Source organism: Microtus pennsylvanicus, chromosome 20, assembly GCF_037038515.1.
Source record: "Microtus pennsylvanicus isolate mMicPen1 chromosome 20, mMicPen1.hap1, whole genome shotgun sequence".
NCBI classification, from domain to species: Eukaryota; Metazoa; Chordata; class Mammalia; order Rodentia; family Cricetidae; genus Microtus; species Microtus pennsylvanicus.
The window spans coordinates 26,145,768-26,173,399 of NC_134598.1; the positions used below are offsets into that span (position 1 = coordinate 26,145,768).

A 27,632-nucleotide genomic window follows, 5' to 3' on the forward strand; every position below is an offset into this window, starting at 1 on the left:
ATAACTTATAAAAAAAATCATCACGTACAAATTTCACTGTTATGAATTTTTCATCACAGAGTTAAGGTAGCTTATTGAAAAGCCAGGACTGTTTAATGAGCTTTCTTAATAATATGGAACACAAATTTGTTCTAAACCAAAACAATGTCCTCCCTGGACTGCAGAGATGATGCTGTATTGAACGCTGACATTGTGGGCAGGAGTGAGGGCACTGTACACATTTCACTTCCAGAGGCGATACCACCACGTACACGAGAACACTGAGTCACCGCATCGGTCGTTAACATTCCAAGTATATTGTAGAATTTTCACTACGTAGATGAAAAAAAAAATCTCAAGTGGAAAAAAAAGGAGCGCCAAAATATGATGTTCAAATCATTCCATTATTCAAAAAGTTCAGTCCCCATTCAGAAACAGATAAACAGTATATTTATTAAATGAGTTAAGACAAATAAACTTTACAAATAGACAAATAATAAAAGGCTCAGTGGCTAAAAGAGATGGTAAGCATCATCAAAGGAAATCAACACCGTCATGGTAGTATCTCAGTTGGCTTACACGTGGAAATGAAATTTTCAAAGAGCAATTTCACAGAAAGGAAGCCAGGTTTTTTTTTTCTTATAAACAAATCACCATTTCTCGGTTCAAAACTGATATCTTGTTATGAAAATGACCATATCACATATTTTGTAAGATGACAAGGAGTAACTCGGCTTCAAAGTGCGGCAAGTCTATCTATTTACAACCACAAAAACGGCAATGATGAGGAGAAAAGGATTTTTAAAAAATATACAAAGATTAAAAACATTTGGGATGCAAAATTAAACAAGTTTTTTTTTCTCTCCTGTTAGAGGATAAAAGATAAAATGTGAATTACAGATGTTGATTTTGCTATACACTCTATATAATGGGATCCAAGATCTTTAACAGCTTGCTTGTATTTCTTTTTCTTTACTTACATAATGTTCTGGAAATTTCTGGTAGAAATTACAGTGTCTCAATGTCTTGCTATTACTTCATGTATGCCCTAAGTAAGACCCGTTTATGGACTGGAGGTGGTGTAAAAAGCCATTGCCTTGAGTTGAAAAATGAAGACCGGAAAAGCTTGACACAAACCCTCCAAAGCACATGCATGTCTGAATCGTTTGGTAATTACATTCCTAGTTAAGCATAACCAAAATAAAAAAGAAAACTGAAAACATTTCCCTTTTCTCTATTCCCTATGCCTTGCAGGCTTCTTCAGTGGATAGGGTCAATTTTTAGAGTTGAAAGGGTTCTTCAAGAGGAGTCTAGTCCCCCACCCTCTTTCAGGGTGAGTAATTCCCCAAGATCATGCAGCACATTAATGGCAAAATCAAGACTAGGAGGCCATTCTGGACTCCTGGTCTAAATATGCTTCCCAGCAAATATCATGCTACCTCTTTTTACAGTATGAATAACTACAACACCTGATGAATAAATGTACAATGATAAATGCGACAGAGCCAATGTTTCTAAGACTTGCAGAGGATTACTGCAGGCAACTGATGGAGAGAAGAGATTCCTCCCACCCACCAAAAAAAAAAAAAAAAATCAAGCACCGTCAACCATGTTTCTCTGCTGGGTCAGCATTCTTGGATGTAGTAGTCCTCGTAAACTTATCAGCCTGAGGATTGTTTATCTGGTGAAATCTGCGCCCTGAAACAATACCAGTTTCTAAAGGGTGAAGACAAGGGGCAAACAAAGGAAGAAGGTAAACAGGGAAGAAGCAGAGAGCCCAGAAATTCAATTGATCAGGGATGGGCATTCCAACACATGGTTAATCATCAATCTACAAATATCATGTTTAGAAGCTTACCCCATGTTTTCATGTATTATCTCCTTTTATCTCATCTGTTATTTGGCCACTTAATAAAAACAAATGTATCAGAGACAATGGTGGTCATTGCTTTTTATAAAATGGTGATACTATTTTAGATAAAACTAAGTTCTATGAAGAATATGTTAGGTGGCAAACTGCGCTGTCTCACCCTGACTCGATGAGGTGACCAGTAAAGAATTCAAACAGAACTTCATGGGGCTGTTACCAGCTTGAAATTTATTCCAATTGTGGTGAAAGGGAACAGACCGATGCATCACCTATGCAGAACTAAGGATAGGAGCTGAGCTGTCTTAAAACCATCGCTGTGTATTTATTTAATAAAAGGGCATATTTGTTTATGTTTACAAACAAGTTTCAAAAACAAAAAGGAAAACATGTATGCTTCTACCTATTAACCTTTTTCAAAATGCCAACAGCCCTCTATGCTGTATGCAGGTCTCTAAGGAGTTATTAGAAAAATCAATATAGTTCACTCACAGTTCACCAAGACATCACTGAACTAACATATTTAGACAAAAATAAAAAGGACTAAAGGTTCTCTTGTAGTTTTATAGTTTAATTTGATTTGCCTGAAATAACAAAAGCATTTCAAGCATCTTTCATTGTGTATTTGATGTCCTGCAATAAACAATCTACTAAATTCTGAACAAAAGGTTATTAGCAAGTTTTCAAAAAATTTAAAAATTAAACAGTTCTTTCAAAACCATTAAGTAGTAAATGTATTTAAGAAACTAATTAGGACAGATGCCATAACTTCATTAGAACACCACTGCTCATGTTTTTTTTTTGTTTTTTGTCTTGTTTTGTTTTCTTTTTTTGTTTTTTGTTTTTTAAACAAAGCATTAGTGTTATCTATTTGGCTATTAGTATCAGCAATTTATCTACAATATTTAACAAGATAAATTGTAGGCAAAAATTTAGTACAGTTTCAATAGAAACACCCCTTTTTTATTTCCTGAAAATACAGCAGTATTTGAAGGACTAATTTTTTCTCTGCATTAGTTATAAGGAAGCTTCCCATCTATGAAGAACAAAAAAAGTATCTACAAACCTTGTAAACAGATCTGTATCATTTATAAACATAAATAATCCAAATTATTAACAGCCAACAGCAGAAATTAAAGTATTCATTCAATGATCCAGGGCTTCTCTGTCCCGCCCAGCTTCACTCCTCCCTCTCTCCCATCAAGGACACTGAGATAAACCACAGCTCTGCTAACACACCGTCAGGACCATTCTGGGTACCAATGATGATCCACAGGTCACTTATGCCGTTGTTTATCTGTCAGTTCATTTCTCCCCCCCCAAAAAGCACCCTCAGTCCGGCAGAAAGCTTTGCTTTTTTTTTTTTAAAAAAATAAATCTACATTCGTACAAGTGTGTCTTCTGTTGAAGTCCAAAGACAAGACTACTATCTTGTCCGTCACAATATGTGAAAAGACTCAGTTTCAATTGGTTTCTTTACAATGCAGCTAGTGTGTTAACATTCAGCTTACAATCAGAGTGACGTTTCCAAACTATGTAGTGGGCTTCCTGGGGATGAAGAGGTAGCAGACTTGTTCATTTCTATTGTAAGGTGAATTCCGCTGTCAACAGCATTGTTATTTTTGTTAGGAGAGGGCGGAGGGCTGGAGTTGCGTTTTGTAGGAGCATCATCTTCAGCATCAGTGTCATCAATAAGGGGGATGTGAGGCTCTGAATCTTCTATCCTAAACTCAGGGTGTGTCATAAAGTTGTGGATTGAACTTCTTGATTCTGGCTTTTCTAACCCTTCATATAAAGAACTACGAAATGCATTCACCACTCGAATCTGTGAACAGCAGAAAACACAGAAAAGATGTCAGAACACCAGTGGCTTAACTACAGCAATGGTTCACTTATGAGTTTGAATCCACAAACAGCTAGGTATGAGTGAATCATATTTGCATGTAATGCAGTGGAACTTGCAATACACTGTAAAAAAATGATATTTTAGTAGGACACTACAGAACAACAAAACCACATACTCTAAAAGGTATACATTCAAAGGAAAACTAACAAAATCTTAATTGTCACTGGCTAAAAATTTAATAGCCATTGTGTAGGATGTTTTTTTCCTAAGACGACAAAAACAAAAAACAAAATGAGAACTTAGCCATACACAAGCTTAGTTGAATTATCTTTAAATCAAAAAGAACGTATTTCTCAAAACAACTCAAATAAGCTAAACAAAGTCAAGCACAAAGGGTTACTATTTATCATGCTAGGAATCAGGGTGTCACCAACTATGAAAAAGCCAAGCAAATATAAGCTGAATGCCACAATGAACTCACACCTGCCCCACTACTTCTTTAATTAAAAGTTAAGAATAAAGACAAACCCACATATGTATCTATAAAATGCTACTATAAACAGCTATAAATATTTGAGTATATGCCACTTTTTCTACATAAGTGTTAGTGGATTTCTGTATGAGAGATTATATCTTGATCACTAGAGTTTGCTAGAAAGAACAGATTTCAAACACACACACACACACATGCAGGCACGTACTCATATGTGCACACAAGCATACACACCATGCACACACGCACGCACACAGACCCCTCCCTCTCTGTGACTCTGAAAAATTCTCCAAGGGAGAGACACAAAGTTCCAAAGTTTTCCATTAACTATTTAGACTCATGGACTAGCAATTCACCTTTCTTTTTGGGTGTCTGCTGTATACAAGAAACTAGGTTAAAGGACAAGCACAAAAAGTCATTGTAGTGCTGACAATTCGGTTGAACAAACAAGTGTCATTCAGAAATTTTTTTAGAGATAAAAATCTGTTCAGTTGAGCACTTATATTAGTTAAAATATATTTTGATTTTGATAACATAAAAATGTTCACTTTTGTGTCAATTCTAGTAATTTTAAGAATGAAGTCACCATTTACTAATAAAGTTAAAAGAAGTTAAGTGACACCAACATTCTAGAAGAAAACAGTCATCACTAAAATTATCTCAACAGAAAAATGATTATTAAGGCATATTATTGTATATTTTAAAAGTGTATGTTTAGGGTCATATGTCCCCTAAGTGACCCTATCCTTCCTCCTGTTTGTCTCTCCGGACTTAGTACCCCCATCTGTAAGCTGTATTAGTAGTCTAAATGAGCAGTTCTCAACCTTTGGGCTGCAACATCTTGTGGGGGGGCAGTGTTGCATATAAGATACCCTGCATATCAGATATTTACATCACAATTCATAACAGTAGCAAAATTGCAGTTATAAAGTAGAAATAAAAAATAATTTTATGGTTGGGGGATCACCACAATATGAGGATCTGTATTAAAGGGTAACAACATTAGGAAGGTTGAGAACCACTGATCTATATTAACTTGGGCCTTTACACAGAAAATAAAGAGATAAAAATGAGTTTTAGTTTTCCACTGACTAGACGATGAGGAATTCCTCAACAGTGTGGTCCCTACACCTCACGGGGCTGTTAGAGAGTGTGATGCGCTATTAGCATACACTATCACCCAGGACCTGCAGACACTAACGTGCACGTGCACAAACTGGGGATCCTGGGAAAAGACAGATCCCAGACAGTCTATGTTTCCAACAACTTTGAAGCCTGTGCTGAGAAGCCGGGCCATGCCAACACATGGAACCAAGTGTGTCCTGCCCATACTATCATGTGACTTTATTATGCTACTTTATAATTCTGCTTTATTCATGCACTTCTCTTTCAATTTGACAGACCAACATTTTGTTTGTAGCAGAAGAATAGTATCTATGATGCATTTTTCAGCTGAACTGATGTACATACAAACGGGAAAAGCCCAAGAAATCAATCAATATAAACAGCACAGCTTATTCAAGGGCCCCTTCTTATAAAAACACACAGAACAGGCAAACAAAGCTCAAGTCAGGAAAGCAAGCAACTGGCTGTTTACACGAACTTCATTTCATGCTACTAAGTTACCTTCTCAACAGAACAATATCAAAGCTGAAATGCCAAATTCATTCTTTAGCGTTATAAATGTAATTTTCCAGTTCTCTTAGCTCAGTTTCAAATCACATGCTTCTGGGAACCATGCAGTATGCATATACTTAAAGGCATATACTCAGAAATTTATAGTAGTTTCATAAGTGCTTATCTACAATTTTATTTCCCATATGAATTATAAGTTAGCACAGAGACAAGCTCCCAGATTTCAGGTCTAATCTTTTGCTGCAATTGTTCCGCCTCTTATCCAACCCTCTAAGAAACCAAACAACAACAATGGCAACACTTGAGGTCTCAATCCACTTTACGAAAAGAAAGCTTTATGAAAAGCCTGAACAATGAATTTAAACATTAAGGAGAAAATGAGAAACGTTAGGTGTGTGAAGTAGGAAATGTTAATTTCATGCACTTAGGAACACACACTCACACCCCACAGTAGTAGAAGCAGTAGAAGAGGAAAACACTACATGTGTAGGGGTAGAAATATTTGTTACATCATGATGCTGGCTGGCGATGGAGGGTTGTCGCCTTAGAGCCCCCTGAATGGAAGTTCCACTCTGGAAAGCATTCACTACATCCATCTGCAAGGAATCAGAGATTGTGACAGCGTGCTCAGCAAGAGAGAGAGAACAAGAGAAAGGACCGTTCCATCTACCAACATTTAAAATGTAAAGAAAAAGGCACTTTTACAGAGCAGATAAATAGGCAAGAGTAGCATTTTGAGATGAAAGGGGAAAATAAAAGCTAGGAAAAAAAAGCTTGGGGCATATAAGAGACATTCTTTCATAATCAGTTAAAGTTTCGCTCAGTTCAGCCATCAGTAGTATTTTTCAAAAGAATAAATTGTGTAGGTTGGGAAGGCTAGAAAGGCAGTTACAAAGCACAGGTGGTCTGGACTGCTCCCCAGATAAAAATCATTACTCCCTTCTGCTTTCCTACCTCTCTACCAGACCCATACCTGTGTTTGGATTCTGTTCAGACCTCTAAACCACAAGATCTGGCCACGCCGTAATTCCCTTTCGGCATGATCAATCTCTTCAACATCCTCTGCTAATTCCTCCTCGGGTATTTCTTCCTTTTGTGTTCCATGACCAGCTTCTTTTAGGAATTTTAAACGGCTAGTTGGAATTGTTGAAATAAGCTATAACACAGGGGAAAGAACTCAAGGTATTAAAAACTGCAGGAGTATCCACTTTCTTTTTTTTTTTTTTTAACCAATGAAGCAATGTCTTGCTGGTGACTTTCTCAGAACAAAAATTATTCAGTTATAAAAAAGGCAAGTTTACAAAACAAAATGTTTTCTGCATAGAAGTGAAGATGGTATTTCTCATATTTTAATGTAGATGTTCATGATGCTAAATTGTACAACCATGCTTTACTGTGTCTACATGTATACAGTCTCCACCTGAACGCATATTAATTACATTTACTTCAAATAAGATGACATGGCATGTGGTCTTACTGGGTACAAACCAAGCTTGTAATCCATTATTACTATAAAAATTCACAAGTAAAAGAATATGAGAATTCAGAAAATCCTTAAGGTCATAAAAATAGTTAACTATTTTTATAAAATTTAGCTATCTAAATTGAGTCAACACTGATTGGTAACAGCAATACAAAGCAATAAATGCCTCCAGAAACAAGAACACTATCAGAAACATCAACAGTACAGATTAGCATTTGAGTGTTAACAGGTAATACCTATGAAGTAGAGTTTACCAAGGGGAAACCAAGCTGCCTTCAGACCAGAATAGCCCGGAGAACTTCTACTCCTGCCATCTACGTTCACAGGGGTAAAACAGGATCAGATTTGTGAAGTGATTTGCACGTGAAATGGTTAAGATTCCAGGTCTCTGAGGCACTGTCAGGTTTTATTTTATTCTTAGAATCACACACTTAAAATGAACAGACAAAATCAACGTAAGTCTGCTGCTGCTGGCTGTGTGTGTGCAGCACTGAGATTTTCTTCTTGAAATTAGGCAGATTTTTTAAGTTGTAGACTTGTGCTCTGCCTATCAGAGAACACTGAAATAATCAGAAAGAAATTTGGACCAACAAGGATCACCAAGAAAGAGTTTTAAGGTAACAAAAGCAACTTAGAACCCAGAAGAACACAACTAAGAAAAAAAGATAAAACCTGAGTTTGGCTGGATCTGCAGAACGACAGTGAATGAGCTCACACACGTCATATACGGGGACACACCACCCTGTGTTCGCAGACATGCCAGCACTGACTCTCCAGCAGCTGGTCTGACACTAGTGACAACAGCCTGAAGGTGAGTACCACTCATCTTTAAGAGAAGAATGTGTGCAACTAACTGCAAGAAAAACGGCGATCAGTACAGTTGAGGTGGATCATGCTTTTCTGGCATCTTAATTTACAGACAACTGTTAAAGACGATTCCAAGGCCTTAAAAAACCATTTTGTGGCTCTGTTTTTCAGACACCCGTGATTTTAAGAAACTGTTTACTATGTAAGACTTAAAATTTCTCTCAGGCTTTTAAAAATATTAAATTCTATACCAAAGTAATGAAGTATGTTTATTCTGAAAATACATAATCAGGTGGGAAAGACCCAGGCATTACCATCCTACCCAGTCATCTATGTGCCGTGTCTGCAACTGCAACAAGTTGCTCTAAAACATAGGAACGAGTAAAAGACCAATGAGCACAAGAACCACTTCAGAACAGCTACTTAGGAAAGGGGCAAATCCCATGTAATTCACAATTCCCTTCTGTGACTCAAGTGGTAATTAGAATAAGTAATAGAAATAGCTGAAAGATTAAAAAAGAATTAGTTTAGGTTTTAACAAAAACAGTGAGATTTTTACCTGGCCCCAGAGTAAGGTCCCCATTCCCAGGAATATTGACCACAGCCACTGTTCTATTGAAAGTTCTGAGCAGCTGAATGGTTTCCCACCAAACTGCACAATTATTATCTGGAGAAATAATCAAAAGTAAATTTATTTAAATGACAACTAAAACAAAATCTCTGCTCCCAAATTTAAATATATGTAATATATATATTACATTTATTAAAATCACATGACCAAAAGAATACCTGTATGTTCTTTCCTATAATCTCAAATAACTACATTTTTTGGTATGCTTTCATGAAAGGTAGTATGTGTTTTGTGGGAAGTACCACATGTCACGGTGACATATATGGACAGAATATGCCACCTTGTTTTTCTCTTCTACACAGCAGCCACTCCTCGTTGACATTTGGATGTTAAGACAACTATGTATGTATGCTCTGTAATAGAAGAAAAGCAACCTGGCAAGGCTATGAAGTGTGCACTATCTCTCTGGTCTGTTCAACAGGGAGAGGGAAGTCCAATGGCATCCGTACATAAAGTTCACACTACGGTGCTCGTGATCCCTTCCTGACCCGCAGTGTCCTACAACAGTACACCTGGGAGTAGCACGTCAATAAAACATTCACTTTTGTCTGAGTCTGACAACTCTCTCTGATATAAGGGAAGTAGCTGTGAAATACTGAAATTAAAAGAAAAGTAATTTTGGTGCGTAATAGTTGTTACATTTTTATACTTTAAGAAGCATTATAAATTTCATGCTTTGCATTTATTTGTTAATTTCATTGCTTTTTAATGTCAAGAATATTTGTCTATTTTTCCAGATAGAGTCATCACTGATTTGCTAGGAGGCTAGCATTATAACTGATATTATATATATTGGTTATATCATAAACCATATTGGAGCTATTTCAAAATCAGGTCTGGATTTTCATAAAGAAATGAACTGAAATAGTTTTTCTTTTGTAAACCAAGAAAACAGGGAATAGGAAAATGTTCAATGTTTCTAGATTTTTTTTTTTTAAATTGAAAGACTTTTTTGGTGTAATGAGGTGCGAAAGGAAGGCATTAAAAGTACTAGGGAAAACCAATAATTATGTGACTGGCTGATTTGGTCTCATTAAAAGTAATTCTTTACTTTATATTTGAAAGTAATGAAGGTGTCTGCGAAGGCAGCTGTGGGAGTGACTTCTGAGAAGGTTGGGTCAAGCTGCCATAGTCTCCAGACTATACACTAAATCAACATGAAGCTGGGCAGACATCACAGTCATTACACGAAAGCTCCCTCCCAGCTTGGGCTATCTGCTAAGTAGGGATATGTCTCATATAGCCTAAACTATCTTTTCTACTTACTCACCTGTACCACAAAGGTGCCTAAAACAATCGTGCAGAAGATGGCGTTATTAAAGATTCCTTCAAACACATTTCTTTCACCATGAATTTTCCGTGCATTTATTTCATTGAAAAGCTGCATCAGCACAAAGGTATTGAACACAATAGTGTAATGTTCCGAGGGGGGAGCGTGCAGAGGGGCATTCCTTCCACTGTCAATATCAAAAAACTTCTCTCCTGAAATGAAACGTCACCATTTTGTAATTATCACTGAAATAACACAATGTGTTTCATGAAGTGCATGATAACAAAGCTTGGCCAGCCTTGGTCTGGACTGGACCCCGGCAAGGATTATCTGTTTTTGTTCTACAGATAAGGAAAGGGAAACCCCGGCACCATGGAGACATGTCAAGATCACAGATCTAAGAGTGGTGGAGCCTGGATAAAAGTCAAGACTCTCTACTTCCCCACCACCTCATCAACCTCCCCAGACAGAGTGGGCACCAAGAAAAGCAAGTAAAAACTTAACATAAAATCAGGAATAGAATTGAGGTTTGTGAAAATTCTGCCACACTAAGGCATGCTGAGTGACAGTAATATGCAACAGAAACAGCTGAACTGAACTCTTACCAGCAAATAAGAGTGTAAAAACCACCACGAGCTGATAGAATGCATGACCCAAAATATTCTTCATCATTGTCCGTGAGATGAGAGGCTTATTTCTGCCATAAGGCTTCCGGAGCAGGAGTGACTCAGTGGGTGGTTCCGTTGCCAGGGCCAGGGAAGCCAGTGTGTCCATGATGAGGTTGACCCACAGCATCTGCACCGCCTTAAGAGGTGAGTCCTAGAAAAGACAGGCTTCCTAATAGACATTCACAACTGTTGAGGAAGGCAGCGACTTTCAGGAAGCCTTTAGGATTACAAAGACTTAAGGAACAAAACAGATTACATTTTATGTTAATTAACCTACAATATAAAGCTTCATCTTATTTAAATACTTAAAGACTTTAAAAGGGTAGATCATATAATTTTTGCGTTAAAATAAATATTAACAGTCACCTACTTGAGTAATACAAGCGCCCGTGAAAGCAACAATCACTGCTACTACATTAACAGTAAGCTGGAACTGAAGGAATTTTGAGATGCTGTCATAGACATTTCGTCCCCACATAACTGCTTTAACAATGCTTGTAAAGTTGTCATCTGTGAGAATAATATCAGATGCTTCTTTAGCCACATCAGTTCCAGCAATGCCCTGTTAAAAAAGTCTGTGAATTAGACTAAATGTTTAAAATATAACTTGTACATATGCAAATGTGCACCATTATACTTAATAAAAAATAATTACATTTATGCTAAAAGACGATAATACTGTAATCTTAGGATGCCACTAACAAAGACATCCAGGCTTAGTAGACACCATACATTAAGAATGAAGGATGAAAAGCAAAATGCAAGTAGTGTTGCAAACAAAGGGACGTCTCTTCCCAAGTCATACAGAAGGTGTATTAAACACACTAACAGAAAAGACAGGACTTGAACTTGGGAGGGAGGCATGCTGGAGGAATTAGAGAAGCAGGAAGGGTGGATATGATTATACACCGTACATATGTATCAATTCTCAAATTTAAAACATTAAAAAATTTTTGAAAATATTAAAAGTGATTAAACGTGAAAGAAAGAACTGTTTGAAACAAAACTATAGGAACTGGAAGTAGATGATGAATGGCCAACAGCTCAGGAGACTGAGGAATTTGCTTAAGCCAGCAGCAGGGAGCAAGGAAAGCAGAGACGACTTTTCTCCCCATTATAAAATTCCTATGAGGCTCAGGCCCTGTAGCTTCAGGGAACATTTAGAAAGAGACATGAAATGAGAGGTGCTCTTGAAGACCTGAAGACACTGAAGAAGCAATGAGAAGCCTCAGACTAGCAACACTGTCAGGAGTAGAATGGGCAGATGAACAGACTGTGGGTTAATAAAAACAAGTTAATTGTACCTACAAACATCATAGATAATCTTCGGAACAAAAGATGGACACAATACATGTGATTTTGTATAGAGTTTAAAACAGGCAGAAGCAATGAGCTCCAGGAGTCACAGGTAATATCTATCTCTTGTACTGCCCAGGACAAGGTAAGTAGATCCTCAGAGCTCTCTCAAATTCATACATCCAGGCAAGCTGTCACTTCCACTCCAATGCCAGGTTACAGCAGGTCAAGAGGTGGGGCAGAGGGATTGCTATGGTAAAACTGCTAAGACCACCAAGTGACTCTGAGTCACTGCAAAGGGACTCTGGGAATGAGTGTGTGCCAAGTATGTTAAAACATTATGGAAAACATTAAGTGAATAACAAAAAAGGAGTTCATGTGGCTCAGGATGGAACAGCACTGACAGTCACAACAAAGGCTGGGCTACCCTAAGTGATGACGGGATACTAGTGAGGAGTGGTGGGCAGGGTGAACGCGAACGCACATGGAGCAGATGCGGTGCTGTGCCTGTGCTCCTGCTGTCTGCTAAGTGTGGAGTCCTCACCTTCCTTGAGGAAAAGCCAGGAGTCAATGCTTTGTATGCTGACTAAGTTCCGGGATCATATGGTTCATATATGTGGGGGAAAAGAGCTAAAATAGTCGTTTCCTTTTGGAGTCAGAAACTAAGGTGAAAGAAATGGCACATGGTAGGAGCATTTGATACCAAACATTTTTAAAAAGGGGAAATGGAGCTGTACTCAAAATATTCAATTATAAGCAAGTATGATTTAAATTTTTAGTCCCCGAACTAAACTCCAGCCATTCTTAGAGGCTGCAAATGCAAATCTCTTTCTTTGTTTAAATTCTTAGGAACTTAAGAGACAGCTTAAAAGGGAAGTGGGTGTTCAAAGAAAACTTAATTCTACAGACAAATACGTTTGGGAACTTGGGATCAAAATAGACATCAGCTTTTAGTGAGTTCCTCAGTGTGATTACCTGCACACACGTATCTAAACTGACTCGTACTTTATCAGATGTCAAGTTTTAGCAAAAATGGTTACAAGACCAAATCATCCAAGGACTTACTTCTTCTCTTTACTTTTGAAGCAAATTTAAGTTGTGTAAAACCCACTACCAACATATCCTGTGTACTGTATTTTTTTCGTATTGGTTAAGTTTTGCTAACTTGAACACCTGTCTTATACCCAGGTTTTGAGGAAAAAGATCATATGTTCTATGAAACTAGTTTTGCCATCCGGGTTAGCTGTCAGGGTCACAGTAGGTACAACAACTGGTGATCGTAATGCTCCTGAATGGAATGATGCTGTGTGCTTAAGAGCACAAGGCAGAGTCCTTAGGCACTGCTTAGCTCACGACTGGAACTTAGCACAAGTTTTCAACATTTCATGTCACTCCATCTGTCTAGATATAGGGTAGGGTGAGAGTCCTTGTAACCTTTGCTTTTACTTGAGGGCAAATTTATACATTTCTTCTTACTATCTCTTTTAATTAGAGCCTACCATGACCCTTCTTGTAAATCTCTATTTTAGCAACAGAATACTGGAGAACAATTACGCCAGTACACACCAGTGCACAGAAACATCTTCATACCTTGAATCCTTAGTGTCAGGCTTTATGTCAGAATTCAATGTCTCTTGTACTTTAGATAAGGAGGCAAATTCAGCACCTCTTAAGAAAATTAGCATTTCTACAATGGCCATGGACAGTCACATTAAGGCTAACAATTAGCTCTCCAGAAGAGATTTTTTGTAGCCCAATGTACAACTTTCCAGCCCAATGCAAAAAATAAAGACTGGGCTGTATATTAAACAAAAATATTCAGATACTTAGTTTTTCTTGTTAAATTCTGTTTTTGACAATTAGGAAGGATTATGGACTATTAATTTCTAAAAATAAGACGAAGAGTAAAGAAAACACTTCAGTTGAAGAACAAGCAACTCCCCACCCCCCAAGCAACTCTCTTGTATGTGAAATTTAGATTGAAAAAAAAATATGTAAAGGCATCAAAATGCGAGGGCAAACTGTGGAGGGTAAAGGACTAGCAAGAGGGGGAGATTAAGAGGCCAACGGTTATGTGTGAATATGAGCAAAGCGCGTTATATGCACGTGTGAGCATGTCATAATGAAACACGTTATTTTGTACACACAGGAGACTGTATGACTATATAAAATGATGGCATCCAAATGTTCTTTAAAAGCTGTGAGGTCACCATTGCTACAAGTTCGCTTAAGAAGGTGGCTGTAGATGAGTTGATGAATGTTTAAATATTCCTCAGTGCACAAAGCAAATGTATATTGTTAACAGTTGTCCAAAGAAATCATCTTCTAGCTAGTCTTCACAGTATCTCATAAAGCTAGCATATAAAACCATTGTGTTTATAAACTCACTTAGGCTTATCCTATATCTCTTAAACTAATTTTGAGGAACATGGTTTAAAATCAGCAGTAATTTTGGCAGCAAACAAGCAGACAACCCAGCTAGCAAATTGTATATAAATATTTGAGTAAGTAGGCACCTACCATGGCAAATCCAACATCTGCTTTCTTTAGTGCAGGGCCATCATTTGTACCATCGCCAGTTACAGCTACAACTTGGCGTTGCTCTGAGACAGTGCTGTCAATTATACCTTAAAGAGAAGCAAATATTAATTAGTGCTCTAAAATCCTTTCAATGAATAGGTGATTCTGTAGAATAGCCTTACTAGTCCATTTCAGAGACTCAAAGCTAAAAATACATTTAAACAAACATAAAAATATACACTGCTTAGCTATGAAGCAAAGATCAATTCTAGAAGCTAAGGCTATATTAGGAGTACTAATTACTGAAGGTGAGTACTAATCATTGAAGGCGAACATAACTTTCCCAAGATATCAGAAGAAAATATATCTACATTTTACTACAAAATGCTATTTGCGATTCAACTTAATAATCGGGGTTTGTTTTAGCTTAAGAAAGCAGAACACGTTTCTGTGCTGAGAACCCTGAGAGTCACAAAATTTACTCACCTTTAACCAGTGTGTGTTTGTCGGTGGGAGATGATCTTGCGAGTACTCGAAGCTTTGGCCAAATCTTGTCTATCCTTTCTTGTTCAATCTATAAATTTTTATCAAGGTTAAAATGTGCCAAAACTCGTCTTATAATTCTCAATTAGCTAGCTGCCATGTTACCAGTGGTTCTTTACTCATGGTCCAAAGAGGAATAGAAACTCCTTGGAACGTCTCAGAATTGCAATTCTTAGGCCGGGCCTTAGGTCAAACAAATACTATTCTTGATTGGGGAGTCAAAAAAATCTGTTTTAACAGGCTGACTTGGTGGCTCTGGTTCATGTACAAGAAGTTGAGGCCAAATCTTGAAAAATTCCCCCACCACCTATGAAAAGGCATGAGAATTCTGAGGAGACAGCCTCCTAACTTCCACTTCACGTCCGCTCTGGCTGCCCACCGTGCTACTCTTGGCAGTCCTGTGTGTACCAAGTAGTCTACACCTAACTCCTTTCATAAAGCATTCCTGCCACATGTAAGCCCTTTCAGAACCACTGCTCCTGTCTCCTAGACTGCAAGACGGCTTTGCTTCTGAACAGCATTACTGATGTAGAGAGCCTAACAAAGAATGTAGATTCAGTATGTACTGGTTGAAGAAATTACTAAATACACTAAGCATATCAATTTAAAACTTGGAAAAATTCTTACCTCTCCTTTTTCATTTCGTATTCTTCGGTTAAAATCTTTACCTTCTAAGCAAAGGAAATCTTCCCCTGGGTGTAAAATACCACATTTGGTAGCAATAGCCCGAGCAGTATTAATATTGTCACCAGTGACCATGCGCACAGTAATTCCAGCTCTCTGACATTTCTTTATTGCTTCAGGTACCTGGATTACACAAGAAAAAATTATTAGGACAGAAAATTATTATTTCCAAAGAAAAGCATTGAACAAATATGATCTCACAAACTCACAACTGACAACTTTATCTCAAGATGTCCAAACTTTCTTCACTCACTGTCAATAATGTCTTCTCTTCTATTACTGCCAGCCATTTTCAGCTGCCAACCTCACTCTGTATACTAACTTCTCAATGCTATTACAAGCTTCTTTCCTGGAAACCATCAGGCGATTCTTATGTGGTAGTTTTTCAATGACTCAGGCTTACTGTCTAGGGGATACCTGAGTAGGACATTTAGTTACAGATGGCTCACTTATTTCCCTTTCTTCTAATCCAGTGAGTCTCAACCTGAGGGTCAATATCAGATATCCTGCCTATCAGATATTTGTATTACAATTCACAGTAGTAGCAAAGTTGAAGTTATGAAGCAGCAACAAAAATAATTCTATGGTTGGGGTTGTATAATATTTCCTACAGCAGGTTGAAAGCCACTGTTCTAGTTCTCTCTTTTTTTAAATATTTATTTATTTATTTATTTATTTATTTATTTATTTATTTATTTATTTATTTATTTATTTATTTATTACGTATACAATAGTCTGTCTGCATGTATGCCTGCAGGCCAGAAGAGGGCACCAGACCCCATTACAGATGGTTGTGAGCCACCATGTGGTTGCTGGGAATTGAACTCAGGACCTTTGGAAGAGCAGGCAATGCTCTTAACCTCTGAGCCATCTCTCCAGCCCTGTTCTAGTTCTTTTATCTACTTCCCAACCATTTCTGAGCTAATGACTTTAAAATCCACACCCTTCTTCACACTCTGAGAGCTTTATCCCAGGTTCTGTCTACAAAGTGGGCATCACAATTTGGTATATAGTACGCTTTCTAAACTAACCTGGGAGTCGACTCTAATTCTCTTTTCATTTCCTCCCGATGCTTCCATTAAGGACCAACACATCATTACAGATTCTCTCTCAAACTTTTCCTGAGTCAGGTAGATCCCTAGGGCTTACTGAAACAGCTTTAACTGCAGTCCCTATCTCTCTGTTACTTCTTTAAACGTCTCATCGACTGTATGGTAGAATTCTTTTTACCATAGCAACACATGTTAAAAATACGCACGACTCCTCAGCTGTTACACACAAAGCACAGGGCTCTCGGTACTGAAGAGAACAGATGGCCTCAGGAGAGGTTTTCTAGATTTACTAAAACTTTCCTCTACTACATATAGACCGACGCGGCAGCGTGTGCTTCTGCTACTGTAGTTGCTTAAAAAATTCTTTTCTGTCTTCTAGTCAGAAAATCCACACAGATCCTACTAGAGCAGAGGCTGTGAATTTAAATGGCTTCGGGGCCACGCAGCCAGCAGTGATGAGGAAAATATGCCAATAATGATACACCCAAGAACAAAAGCTTAATCAAAGTGTTACTCAGAGCTTGTCCGGTTTATTTTTTATGGAAGAATGAAGAGAGTCGAATGCTGCCAATTCAAGAGAAAGGAGAAACTCTTTTGTGTGTAATCTCTCAATGTATACCACCTCACATACATACACATGCAGAGGAGGGAGCTGCCTGCCTGTGACTACTCCAAGTCCAGTTTAGACGTCCCTTTGTTGCAGCTACCTACCTAAACAAACTTGGCCTTCATCTTACCATTAAATATCGCTATTAGTGGCTACCCCATTATATTACAGATACTTGTTTTTTCATGTCCTCAGCAAGTCTGTTCCTAAGGCAGGACCTTTACTTTATCTTAAAATCACCAAAGCAATTTCTTTCATTAATTTACACATTTAAGTACCTGGTAAATAAACAGAGCTTAGTATTTACCGTGCTTCTGAATTAAATGCTTCTGGAGAAACAGTTACCGCAGGGATGCTTTTCAAGGGTGGCACAAATAGCACAGTATCTGATAGTCTTGGAACACATAAGTAATTATGAACAGCTTAAATATGTATCTAAGTTTACAGATTTATATTGTTATTTATTTATTTATTTTTGTCATGCTGCCAACTCTTAGTTATCTGCATCACTAGAGGGGAGTCATTTCCACACTCACTGTAGCTAATGTTTACTGGGTGCCAGGTACCATATGAGGTCCAGTGATGCTTAGGTTATCGATTTTTTGTCAAGACCTGATCTATAAAATTCTGGTCACTTGTCTATATAATGTACCTCCCGATATCTCATACAAGCTCAAGACACATTTTAGCTCAAACATCTAAGCAAAATCTCTGACTGGAAACTCATCTACGATCATTTAGACAGTACAGAGATTGGGACTGATTTAAAACTGTGTAGGAGTATTATTTATGAAGGGCAGATTGGATGCTGGTTACCATGGCTTAGTTTAAAAGGTAGGGGAATTGCGAGGAGTAGACCAGTCAGTATTTAATTACAATGAGCTAAGAAGAATAGCTTTTCTAAAGTTCTAGGTACGTAAATGTAGGCACAAACAGCAGGCAAATGTTGGTCTGGCACCACAGGCTGCGAGGTGGGCATCATGGGGGATGAGTAGCAGTGACTATGGAGCTATCATGATTGACTGTCATGACATCTGCATAACTCTCGGTAAGCAAAGTAAGAACCATTAGACCACACTTTAAATTGGGATGATTCAGGAATTATATCTTAAGTAGGTTGATTAATAATGACAAATTAGTATTTGTTTTCTGCCTATTACACAGAAAGCATTTCTAACTTGCACCTTAAAAATTGCCTCCATTTTTACAAGCAGGGTATTAAAGCAAGGTGACATGTCTTGTACAAGTTCCCAGGCAGCTACAGGAAACCTGATTTGTTCTGTAGCTTCCATCAGGACTCATGATTCAGAACTGCACCAGTCAGACATCAGGGAAGCTGGTTCAAACTTCCTCACTGCATCTGCCCCACACACCCATCTTATTTCATGAAGAAAGGCCAATTAGTATATTTTAAAGAAAGCTCTCCCCCAGCTAAAATGCCAGAATATAAAGGACTTAAGAGAACTTGAGTTTCTCTAATAGACAGTAGTTACAGCTATCCTAAGTATTCTATTAGATAAGATTTAAGCTGCAAGTCAACGCACAGAACTCTGAATGGTTTTCCTATCAGCAAAGATTGACAATCATCATTGACCTGGATGCCAGTTAAGCCTGTGAAACTGCAAAACCCCAAACTGAATTTATCTTGATCTCTCATGCTACTGTGTTGTTTTACTCTACGACATGGAAATATCCTCTATCATTCATCAAGTTAAGCAAGGTAGAGACTGGCTCCTCCTGCTTTGTAAGGTTTCTAATTGGCTCTCAGCTTCTACTAGTTTCTATGATTGTATTTTCCCCAGGATATCTCTTTTTGTCTCATAAACAATTTCTCCAGCCTATTTTCTCCAGTACTATTTTGTGGCTTATAGGTCCAAATGCCTACTTGACACACACAGGACATCTCATACACTTCCACAGGGTCAAAACCCAGAATACGCAAACCTAACATATTCATTCATCCTTACTAGTCTACCTAATCAAGCCATCTTTCATTTTACATTCCCTGTCAAAACTGCAGTTCAAATATTGCTGGAGACTGGTGTAAAAATTTCACTGGGTTCTGCTTCTATTTCTCTCTTTCTAGTCTTAAAAATGGTATTTTAGCATACAAAGAATGATACAATACTGGCATTGTAGAAAATCTCAGAGGCCTTACGGTCTAGTTAAGCCATGGATAATCTCATCTCCTGCTTCTTTATATTCATCAGCACACTGGCTTCCTTTCCATTTTCATACAGCTCAATACAGTTTTCTCCCCTGCACTGTTTGCTGTCTGTCTGTGTAATGGCAGTTCTTGGTTATTGATCTTACTACCTCTGAATGAACTAAAGCCCAAGCAGCTGGGTCACAGTGAGGGATATTTTCTTAACTGAATCATTCAAAGTGGGAAAACCCTCTTTTTTCAGGTGAGGAGATCTACCTCTAATCGGCCACACCTTCTGCTGGCAGTCTACCTAAAGAACACGGAAGAAGGAAGCTTGTTCCCATTGCCTGCTTGCTCCCCCTCTCACCAGCAAGTCCATTCCTTCACTGGCATTAGAGCCTACTTCAGGATGCTGGTGCGTACTGACTCCTAGCCCCGTGAACTGAACAACCACTACTATACCATTCTACTGGTAGACAGCCATTGTTGGACTAGCTGGACCACAGCCTGCGTGTAAGCAGTCTAATGGATGTCCTTTCTATATACATATAGATTCATTCTGTAAGTTTTGTTCCCCTAGAGAACCATGACTAATACAGCCTGGAATGTTCTTGTGGCTATTTATATGCCTGGCTCCTAGTGACCCACCATATTTCATTTCAGCTCGAATTCTTAATATAGTCTTCCTCAATTACCTTATTTTATTACCCCATGCAGATCCTTTACAACCCTGATGTTCTCAAGAGGTCTATTTAATGTTAAACTTCCATTTTCATCCTCATAGCTGTCCCCCATGTAAAATATAAGGGTTATGAAAGCAGGGACCATCAGTATTCTCCACAAAGCCTTTCCTCTCCAGTGGCATACTGTCCAGGCATCCATCCTTGTACTACTGGGGTATTTTCTTCCAGAATATACATTATCTCATGATTTTGCTCACTGAAGTCAGTATTTCTTGTTTTCAGAAGGTTGTCCAGTATTAACGGTTGGATAAATGACTTGATAATGTATTGAACCAAAGTATTTTTTCCTTTGCTCCTTCTTTGCTTAGATGTACTATGTTCCCAAGGCTCCCTGCCCTACCTTCTTTAGCTCATATCCCCTGAGACTCAAGACAATTAATCAAACTTTAAGTCTTATTTAAACCCTGTAGTGGGAAATACAGTTTAATGGTCTTTTAAACTTTTGTTTTAGAGTTAGAGCTAGGATCTGAATATACTGTCTATTGTTCATAGACCATATATCTCAATATTTTCCTCTGTCAAATCAGAGTAATTAATAATATAACCACCTGGTAAGCACTAAATAAAGTTATATGTGAACTTCGCAGAAAAAACAATAAAAAAGATGCTACTGCTTTAGATTAGGCTGATAACCCCTTGGTCTCCAATTATACAATATGCTGGCAACGTACTAACATCAAATACTATATCCACTATCATCCAAAATACTGACTTCTTTGAAGCCAGGGATCAGATATCTAAACTCTTTCTGACGTTAGTATATAGAACAGTGTCTCTGGAATACACTTCAAAACCAAAAGTCAGTAAGCACACAAAAATTTCAATTAATTTAAATGGCAAAATCTAGTGTTTCCTACTATCAGATGTGGCAGATGTTTACATTTAAATAAAGTCAAAAATTCTGTTTTCCAGTTGTACTTGTCACACCTCAAGAACACAATAGATACACACAGCCAGTATCACAGGCATTTCTGCCTTCACCAAGAGGTCCCAGTCCACAGAATAAAACCTAACTGTGCTAGGTTATGGTGCTATAACCATACAGGATACTGCGGCAGCTGTCTCATTGATAGCAGCAGGGTACTGTATGCTATTTTATTATTGCTACATTATGGTTCCACTCATCTTCGGTTCACAGAGTAAAGATCACGGAACATCAGGGGTGGTACTGGAAGACTGGTTATGGCTAATGCCTAGATCTACTATAGCACAGGATCCCACACATGTAGAAGAGGAGAGTTCACCACCTCAGGCCTCACGGGATCTTCAATCCCCACAACAGCAATGCAAGTAAGGCCAGTGACGACATCATTCTCATTATCCCATTCTGGTTCTGGTTCTCCAGCTGGAAAATCTCTGAACGCAAGGCATATGGTTCTCAGGCCTTCTGATGCCATTGGCTCAATCACAGTTTTTACAATATCATCACGGTCCCTGGGCCGGAATACTTTTGCCTCACCATTAGCACTCAAGATTTTGAAACACCTAAAAGGGAACAATGGATGCAAACATCAATAATTAACAAAAGTAAGAGGTGATATCATTTAAGAGAACTGCAAGGGCAAGGGAGCTCTTGGGATCTGACATCAGGAAATGAGGGAATCTTACACGGTGCATTTTACAGACTAGCTTACTCTCCCCTTGACTAAATAGTTCTCACCTGTATGGCTCTTATTTATGGTTCTTAACCAGTTACCACGGACAGTCTCTAGATTTTCGTTTTTGGGAAATGCTGTTTTAAAAACGTTTTCACAAAGATTCTCAAGTGGTTACACAAAATATTTTCTCCTTTTAAATAAACAGGGTAAGTTCAAATTAACCCCTTACCTGTGAGATTATTTCATCACCTATATTGTTTTAACCACAAAAGAAAAAAAGAATCTTTTTGTTAAAATATCAAAATAGGCATTTTATGAGAGAAAGATTACATCACATAGTTTAATTTTTAGTGAAACTAACTCCAAGACTCCCCCTAGTACGTAGTGAAGTCACATCTTCTATATTCCTCTTTTTGTGATGTCCTTCTATATGTTTCCATGGAAGTGTCTTGGTTCTCTCTCTCTCTCTCTCTCTCTCTCTCTCTCTCTCTCTCTCTCTCTCTCTCTCTCTCTCTCTCTCTCTTTTGAGACAAAATTTCTCTGTGTTTGTATAGCTGTCCCGGAACTCTTGTAGACCAGGTGACCTTGAACTCAGAGATCCGCGTGCCTCCACCCCCCTGAGTGCTGGGATTAAATGTGTGCAACACCACGGCCCAGCCACGGAAGTGTCTTTTAAATCTCCACTGTTGTGTTTTCTAAGGCTTTCGTCAGTGATCAAGTGTCTTAACCTTGGTGCCTGCTCACTGCCTGTGCAGTTGGCATTAACATTACCCCAACTGTTTTAGGTAACTTGAAAATTTCACGTGAACACTGGCTTCTTCATCCCCAAAGCATTGTCACCTCCTAATTGCCACGTTTCTTTTCTCTCTGTGGTACTGAGGAATGAGTGTTCATTCCTTTGTATCCACGTCCCTTCTTTCCCGTGGCTCTCATCTCCCAGCCTGAGCTCCTATGTGACAGCAACAGCCGTTTCATCCATCCCCGGCACCAGTCACTCCTTTCATCCTGACCTCGAATCAGTTCCTGATTCAGGAATGGCTTCCAGTCACAGCCTTCTTGTTTCTGTCTTTTAAACGAGGTTTCATTATGTAGCCCATGACTTTCAAATGCTAGGGGACACACATCTAGACACATGCACCACCATATCTAGCGTTTAGACACAGCGCTTCGATGACAAATGCTCTAATGGTATTACTTGGTTTCTCATTCTCATCTAATCATTCTAACACTCAAGTCTTTAAGCAGAATATAAACATAACTGAGTTACTGTGCACTTACTACACAACAAGCTCTATGGGAGGAATTTGCTGGCTTGGCTTTGCTTATCTGCTGGTCGCCAGTCCCTTTTCTAATGGAGAATGGAAAGTAAGGAGAAAAAAATTCTGACTCAGATTTCAAAGCTAATTAGTTGCAAGGAAAGAGTCAATGTTTGATTGACTTTGATTAAAAAAAAAAAAAACCTCTCCTTTGCCATTACCGTATCTGTTACCAAGCAAACCAGGTCTACAACAGGTTCCTACCCTGTCACACTGAATGAAATCACATAACTAAGTGTGCTAGAGATGAAAGATGATTGTAATCTAGGTCTCACAACACCTTCTCACTTCCTGCTTAGCTATACAAGAAGATGTTTTCCAGCACACTGCATCCTGTCCCCTTGAAGTTCTCAATTCATACCCACACCCATTTTAAATGCAATCTCTCCTCTAAAAGCTCAAAGAAGCCTAGGTTAGATCCAAGAAGGAATTGTGGCAAATGCCTATAGTCCCAGCATTTGGGAGATGGGGGCATAGGAGTATAGCCTGAGCTACATGAAATTCTTTATTAAAACAAAAACTAAAACAAAACAGTAATATAACTTCTATCAACTTACAAAAAGCTGCTTTTAAAAATTTACTTAACCTCTTAAGGCTATTAAGACTATAATGTGTCAAGCGTACATTAAAATACATTAAATTATAAACCATATACAAGTAAATCAACAATAGAAACATTCAAAATGCTTTAATAGTAACTCCAATTTTCCAAAATTGCTTTTATGTTTTTTGATAGTTCTCTATTAGAATAAAAATATAATTTTAATAGCTGTAATAACATAGCTAATAGGAAATTATGTTTCTATATGGAATGTTAACTTTGAAACTAGGGAACCATAAAGGACAGTAAGAAACAAAGATTACATATAAAATATAAATATAAATTTCCCTTGGATACAAATGGGGACTTTCTATTTACATCAATAGAAAATTGGGCAGTAGTGGTGCATGCCTTTAAACCTAGCACACAGGAGGCAGAGGCAGGAGGATCTCTGAGTTCAAGGCCAATCTAGTCTACAAAGCTAGTTTCAAGGCAGCCAGGACTACACAGAGAAACCCTGTCTCAAAAAACAAATAAATAAATCCCAAGCCAACCAAATAAAAAACAAAAGATTTTTCAAGATTATATAAAATATTGGAATCAATATCTATTAAAAAAAAACTCAAAGCAATGAAGTTGACCTTATTTAAACTACCACACTAAACGTAATAGGCTTATTTTCCCTAGAGCAAAATGCTGAGAAATTAGAAGCTACAGAGTTGAGAGACAAAACACAGCAGGCAGATCTCTGGACACCAGAAAGTATGCAATAGTTGTGATGTTATCAAATGTATGATGCTCACAAAGGAAAGGAACAACCTCACAGTGGGATTTCATGTCCAATAGTCAGATTGTTCATCTAAGCACTTCACACTTACTTTTTCAGCATTATCTCAGATGCACCCTTGCTGAAGATCCGGAAACTTCCATCTGAATTTTTCAGGACTGTACTCATGGACTTCCTAACAGAATTGAAGGTATAGACTTTGTACAGGGCTTCTTCTGGTATTTCATTTCTAACATCTTGATAATCCCGCTTTAAATCCAGGAGAAATCCCAACAAGGCACATTCTGTTTTATTACCCACATGACGAGGTAATCCACCCTCTTTCTCTGGTGGCTGTAAAAGAGTAAGGGTTAGAAGTTATCATTACCTTGCTTCCCTATTAAACATTTAACTTAAAATGTAAAACAGAATATAGCTTCTGAAACAAAATGATGTAGAAAATATCTTCTGAGAATTTCAAAGAAGGACAGATGTAAGGTAGAAAGGAGTCTGGGGAAGGGTACAGTACAGCCAGTTGCTAATCAAGTGAACTTCTGTCAAGCTTTCCAGCTACAATGGCTGTGGCTTCAGTAGCTATATAAACAGGAGACTTATGACTTATAATTAAATGACATAAGATGTATCTATCTTATAGTTAATTCTTCACACACAATAGGACTTAATTTTAACTCCTTTTCTCTTTTTGTTTTCATTGAGTATCTATATATTAAGTAACTCAAAACCAAACCCTTATTTGTAAGTATAGAAAGTAAAAACTCAGGCTTTTTGCTAGTAAATGGCAAGATCCAGACTCTCCTAACTTCCTCATAGACCCATTCATGTTCTCATTAAGCAACTTGCAATATAATTTCTGCCCAAAGATTTAAGAAATTGCTACACAATAAAAAGTGAAACACACGTTATACTTTCTGTTTAAATTTTGAAGCTTGCAAAGTTGAGAATACCTTAATAAAGTTCTCACAGAATCTATGATTACTTTATGAGCCTTTAAAAGGTCTAAAGACAACTTTATGGGTAGGAACTACTGAGAAACAAAATAGTGGAACAAGTTTATATGAAGGACGCTACTGACAGTAGGTTCAAGGATTTTAAATTGACACTGGGTGTTCTATTATGAGAAAGGCAAGCAGGTCCTTTACAAAACGAACGTAGTAACAGTAATTTAGTATTATGAATTTAGTATTAGTGTGTGGGCTGGGAAAAAAATGGGGGCAGGACACTGACTTAACAGACACAGGTCCTTTGTTCTATACCTGCCACTGCAAATTAACAATAAACATGAGACTGTAGCCTGGTGTTCTGACTGTAAAGCATCAAAGTTTCTGAATACCAGAAATTAAAGATAAAAAGATATCCAAGTGTGGGCTAGCAGATGGCTTAGGGGTCATGACACTTGTACACGCCCAGAAACATGAGTTTGACTCCTGGAACACAAGCAAACTTAGAAGGAGAGACCACTTCCACCTCTGACCTCCACAGGTGCCCACACAAAACCAGGCACACAGACACAGTAATAATAAAGAAGTAACAGATCATATATTAATCATATCATAAACAATAATCCTCATGCATATAAATTAAAGAAATCTTACCAATATCTTTGACGTATAAGCACAATTCACAGAAATTCCTGTTACTAGATAGGACAAAATATTTGGTGGAATGGCTTCTGGCTCAGGAACCTTTTTATAATGCTTTTCATTTATATAAGCTTGGACGACTGTCATTCTGTTCATTGTCAATGTCCCCGTTTTATCCGAACAAATAGCTGTCGCGTTCCCCATGGTTTCACAAGCATCCAGGTGCCTCACTAGGTTATTATCCTTCATCATTTTCTATAGTGACAAAAACCAAACCAAAACAAAACCAACAATGTAAAACAGTTAAATGACACAGAAAGACAATCACTTCATGACATTACAATGATAAAATCAATTAATACAAACACAGCTTAAAAATATCAGCTTAACACTGGAAGGATTTTACATATTTGACCTACTCAAATAAGCCAAAGAGAACACTACCAGCATTTAATGGTTTCAACCATGGTACTGATGCATTACATAATCCAAAAGAGATCTCAGCATCTATACTTAGGTGCTACATGCTTGAGATACGCTAGTGAAATGTCTTACTTTCACAACCGTCACCTGCAGGTATAGTAGTAATTAAAGCAAGACAAAGGACCAAGTCTCATTAAGTACAAAATAAAGACTCCTCAGCAATTTCCAACAACAACATAGCTTTAGTCAGAGAAAATGAAAAATTTGTGATGGTGGTTGCTTCCTCCCCTTTTACAGGCTGAGTTAACATTCAAAGACATGACCGAGTCATTTGCATCCAATCCAAATGCTAGAAATTTTCATCCTTAGAATCAAAGTGCATGTCACTGCTTTCATTTGTAACCAAGGAGGACAGTTTCAAAGATGCCAAGACTTTTCACAATAGCTGAAAAAGATATTTGAATTAAAGTCTCACACACACACACACACACACACACACACACACACACACACACGATTACAAGAATTGATTTCCAATGCTTCTCCACCCATAACTAAAATCATAGGAGAATATAAAAAACCCCAGTTTTTGAGTAAGCATAGAAAAGAGAAATGTATACTTCCAAAGTTACTTATTATCTGGATACAAGAAACTGAAAGTATAAAATCTGCAGTAGAGGAAATAGGTTGAATTTTAGGAAACTGACAAGATATAGAAAGACCACAGCACTGTGAAAAAACAGAAGGTGATCATATTAGGCCCAAACAGACATTTAACACAAGCTGAAAGGACTTTAGGCAAAATGGTCTCACTCACAAATCAGCTTACCTGTATCTTTCTGATGAACTGAAAAATTAACATCATTAATGACTATACAAAATGAACTAATGACAATACTGGTAAAGTGGGTGGTTTGTCAAATCAGTATTTATTCTAAGTATTTTAAAGCACCAGAAAAGTACAAATAGATGGTTAAACTGTGTTCTGTAAATATCTTATCATATTATAATTTTTTAACTATATAAATTGTGTTGAATGCCTGAAAAGAAAATAAAGAGTGGGAACCCGCAAGGTGGCTTAGTGGGTGAAAGCTGCTTACAGCCAGGCAGTGGTGGC

General features: G+C 37.8%; 1 protein-coding gene across 4 annotated transcripts in view; it reads right to left on the reverse strand.

Moving 5' to 3' along the window:
* Positions 1–406: 406 nt before the first annotated feature.
* The window catches only part of Atp2b1 (ATPase plasma membrane Ca2+ transporting 1), a 53,134-nt gene continuing 25,908 nt past the window's right edge, over positions 407–27,632 (reverse strand). The window contains exons 9-21 of one of the 4 annotated variants that reach the window (XM_075954891.1): positions 26,105–26,347; positions 24,604–24,845; positions 21,518–21,755; positions 15,666–15,845; positions 14,982–15,069; positions 14,496–14,602; positions 11,050–11,241; positions 10,617–10,830; positions 10,012–10,223; positions 8,670–8,777; positions 6,794–6,976; positions 6,330–6,416; positions 407–3,671 (exon numbers count right to left, since the gene is read on the reverse strand). In XM_075954891.1, coding sequence (XP_075811006.1) covers positions 3,360–3,671; positions 6,330–6,416; positions 6,794–6,976; positions 8,670–8,777; positions 10,012–10,223; positions 10,617–10,830; positions 11,050–11,241; positions 14,496–14,602; positions 14,982–15,069; positions 15,666–15,845; positions 21,518–21,755; positions 24,604–24,845; positions 26,105–26,347 — 2,406 coding nt within the window. In that variant the 3' untranslated portion in view covers positions 407–3,359. Of the gene's footprint in view, positions 3,672–6,264; positions 6,417–6,793; positions 6,977–8,669; positions 8,778–10,011; positions 10,224–10,616; positions 10,831–11,049; positions 11,242–14,495; positions 14,603–14,981; positions 15,070–15,665; positions 15,846–21,517; positions 21,756–24,603; positions 24,846–26,104; positions 26,348–27,632 lie in introns of all 4 variants that reach the window. The other 3 variants (XM_075954895.1, XM_075954894.1, XM_075954893.1) reach the window with 3 other exon arrangements.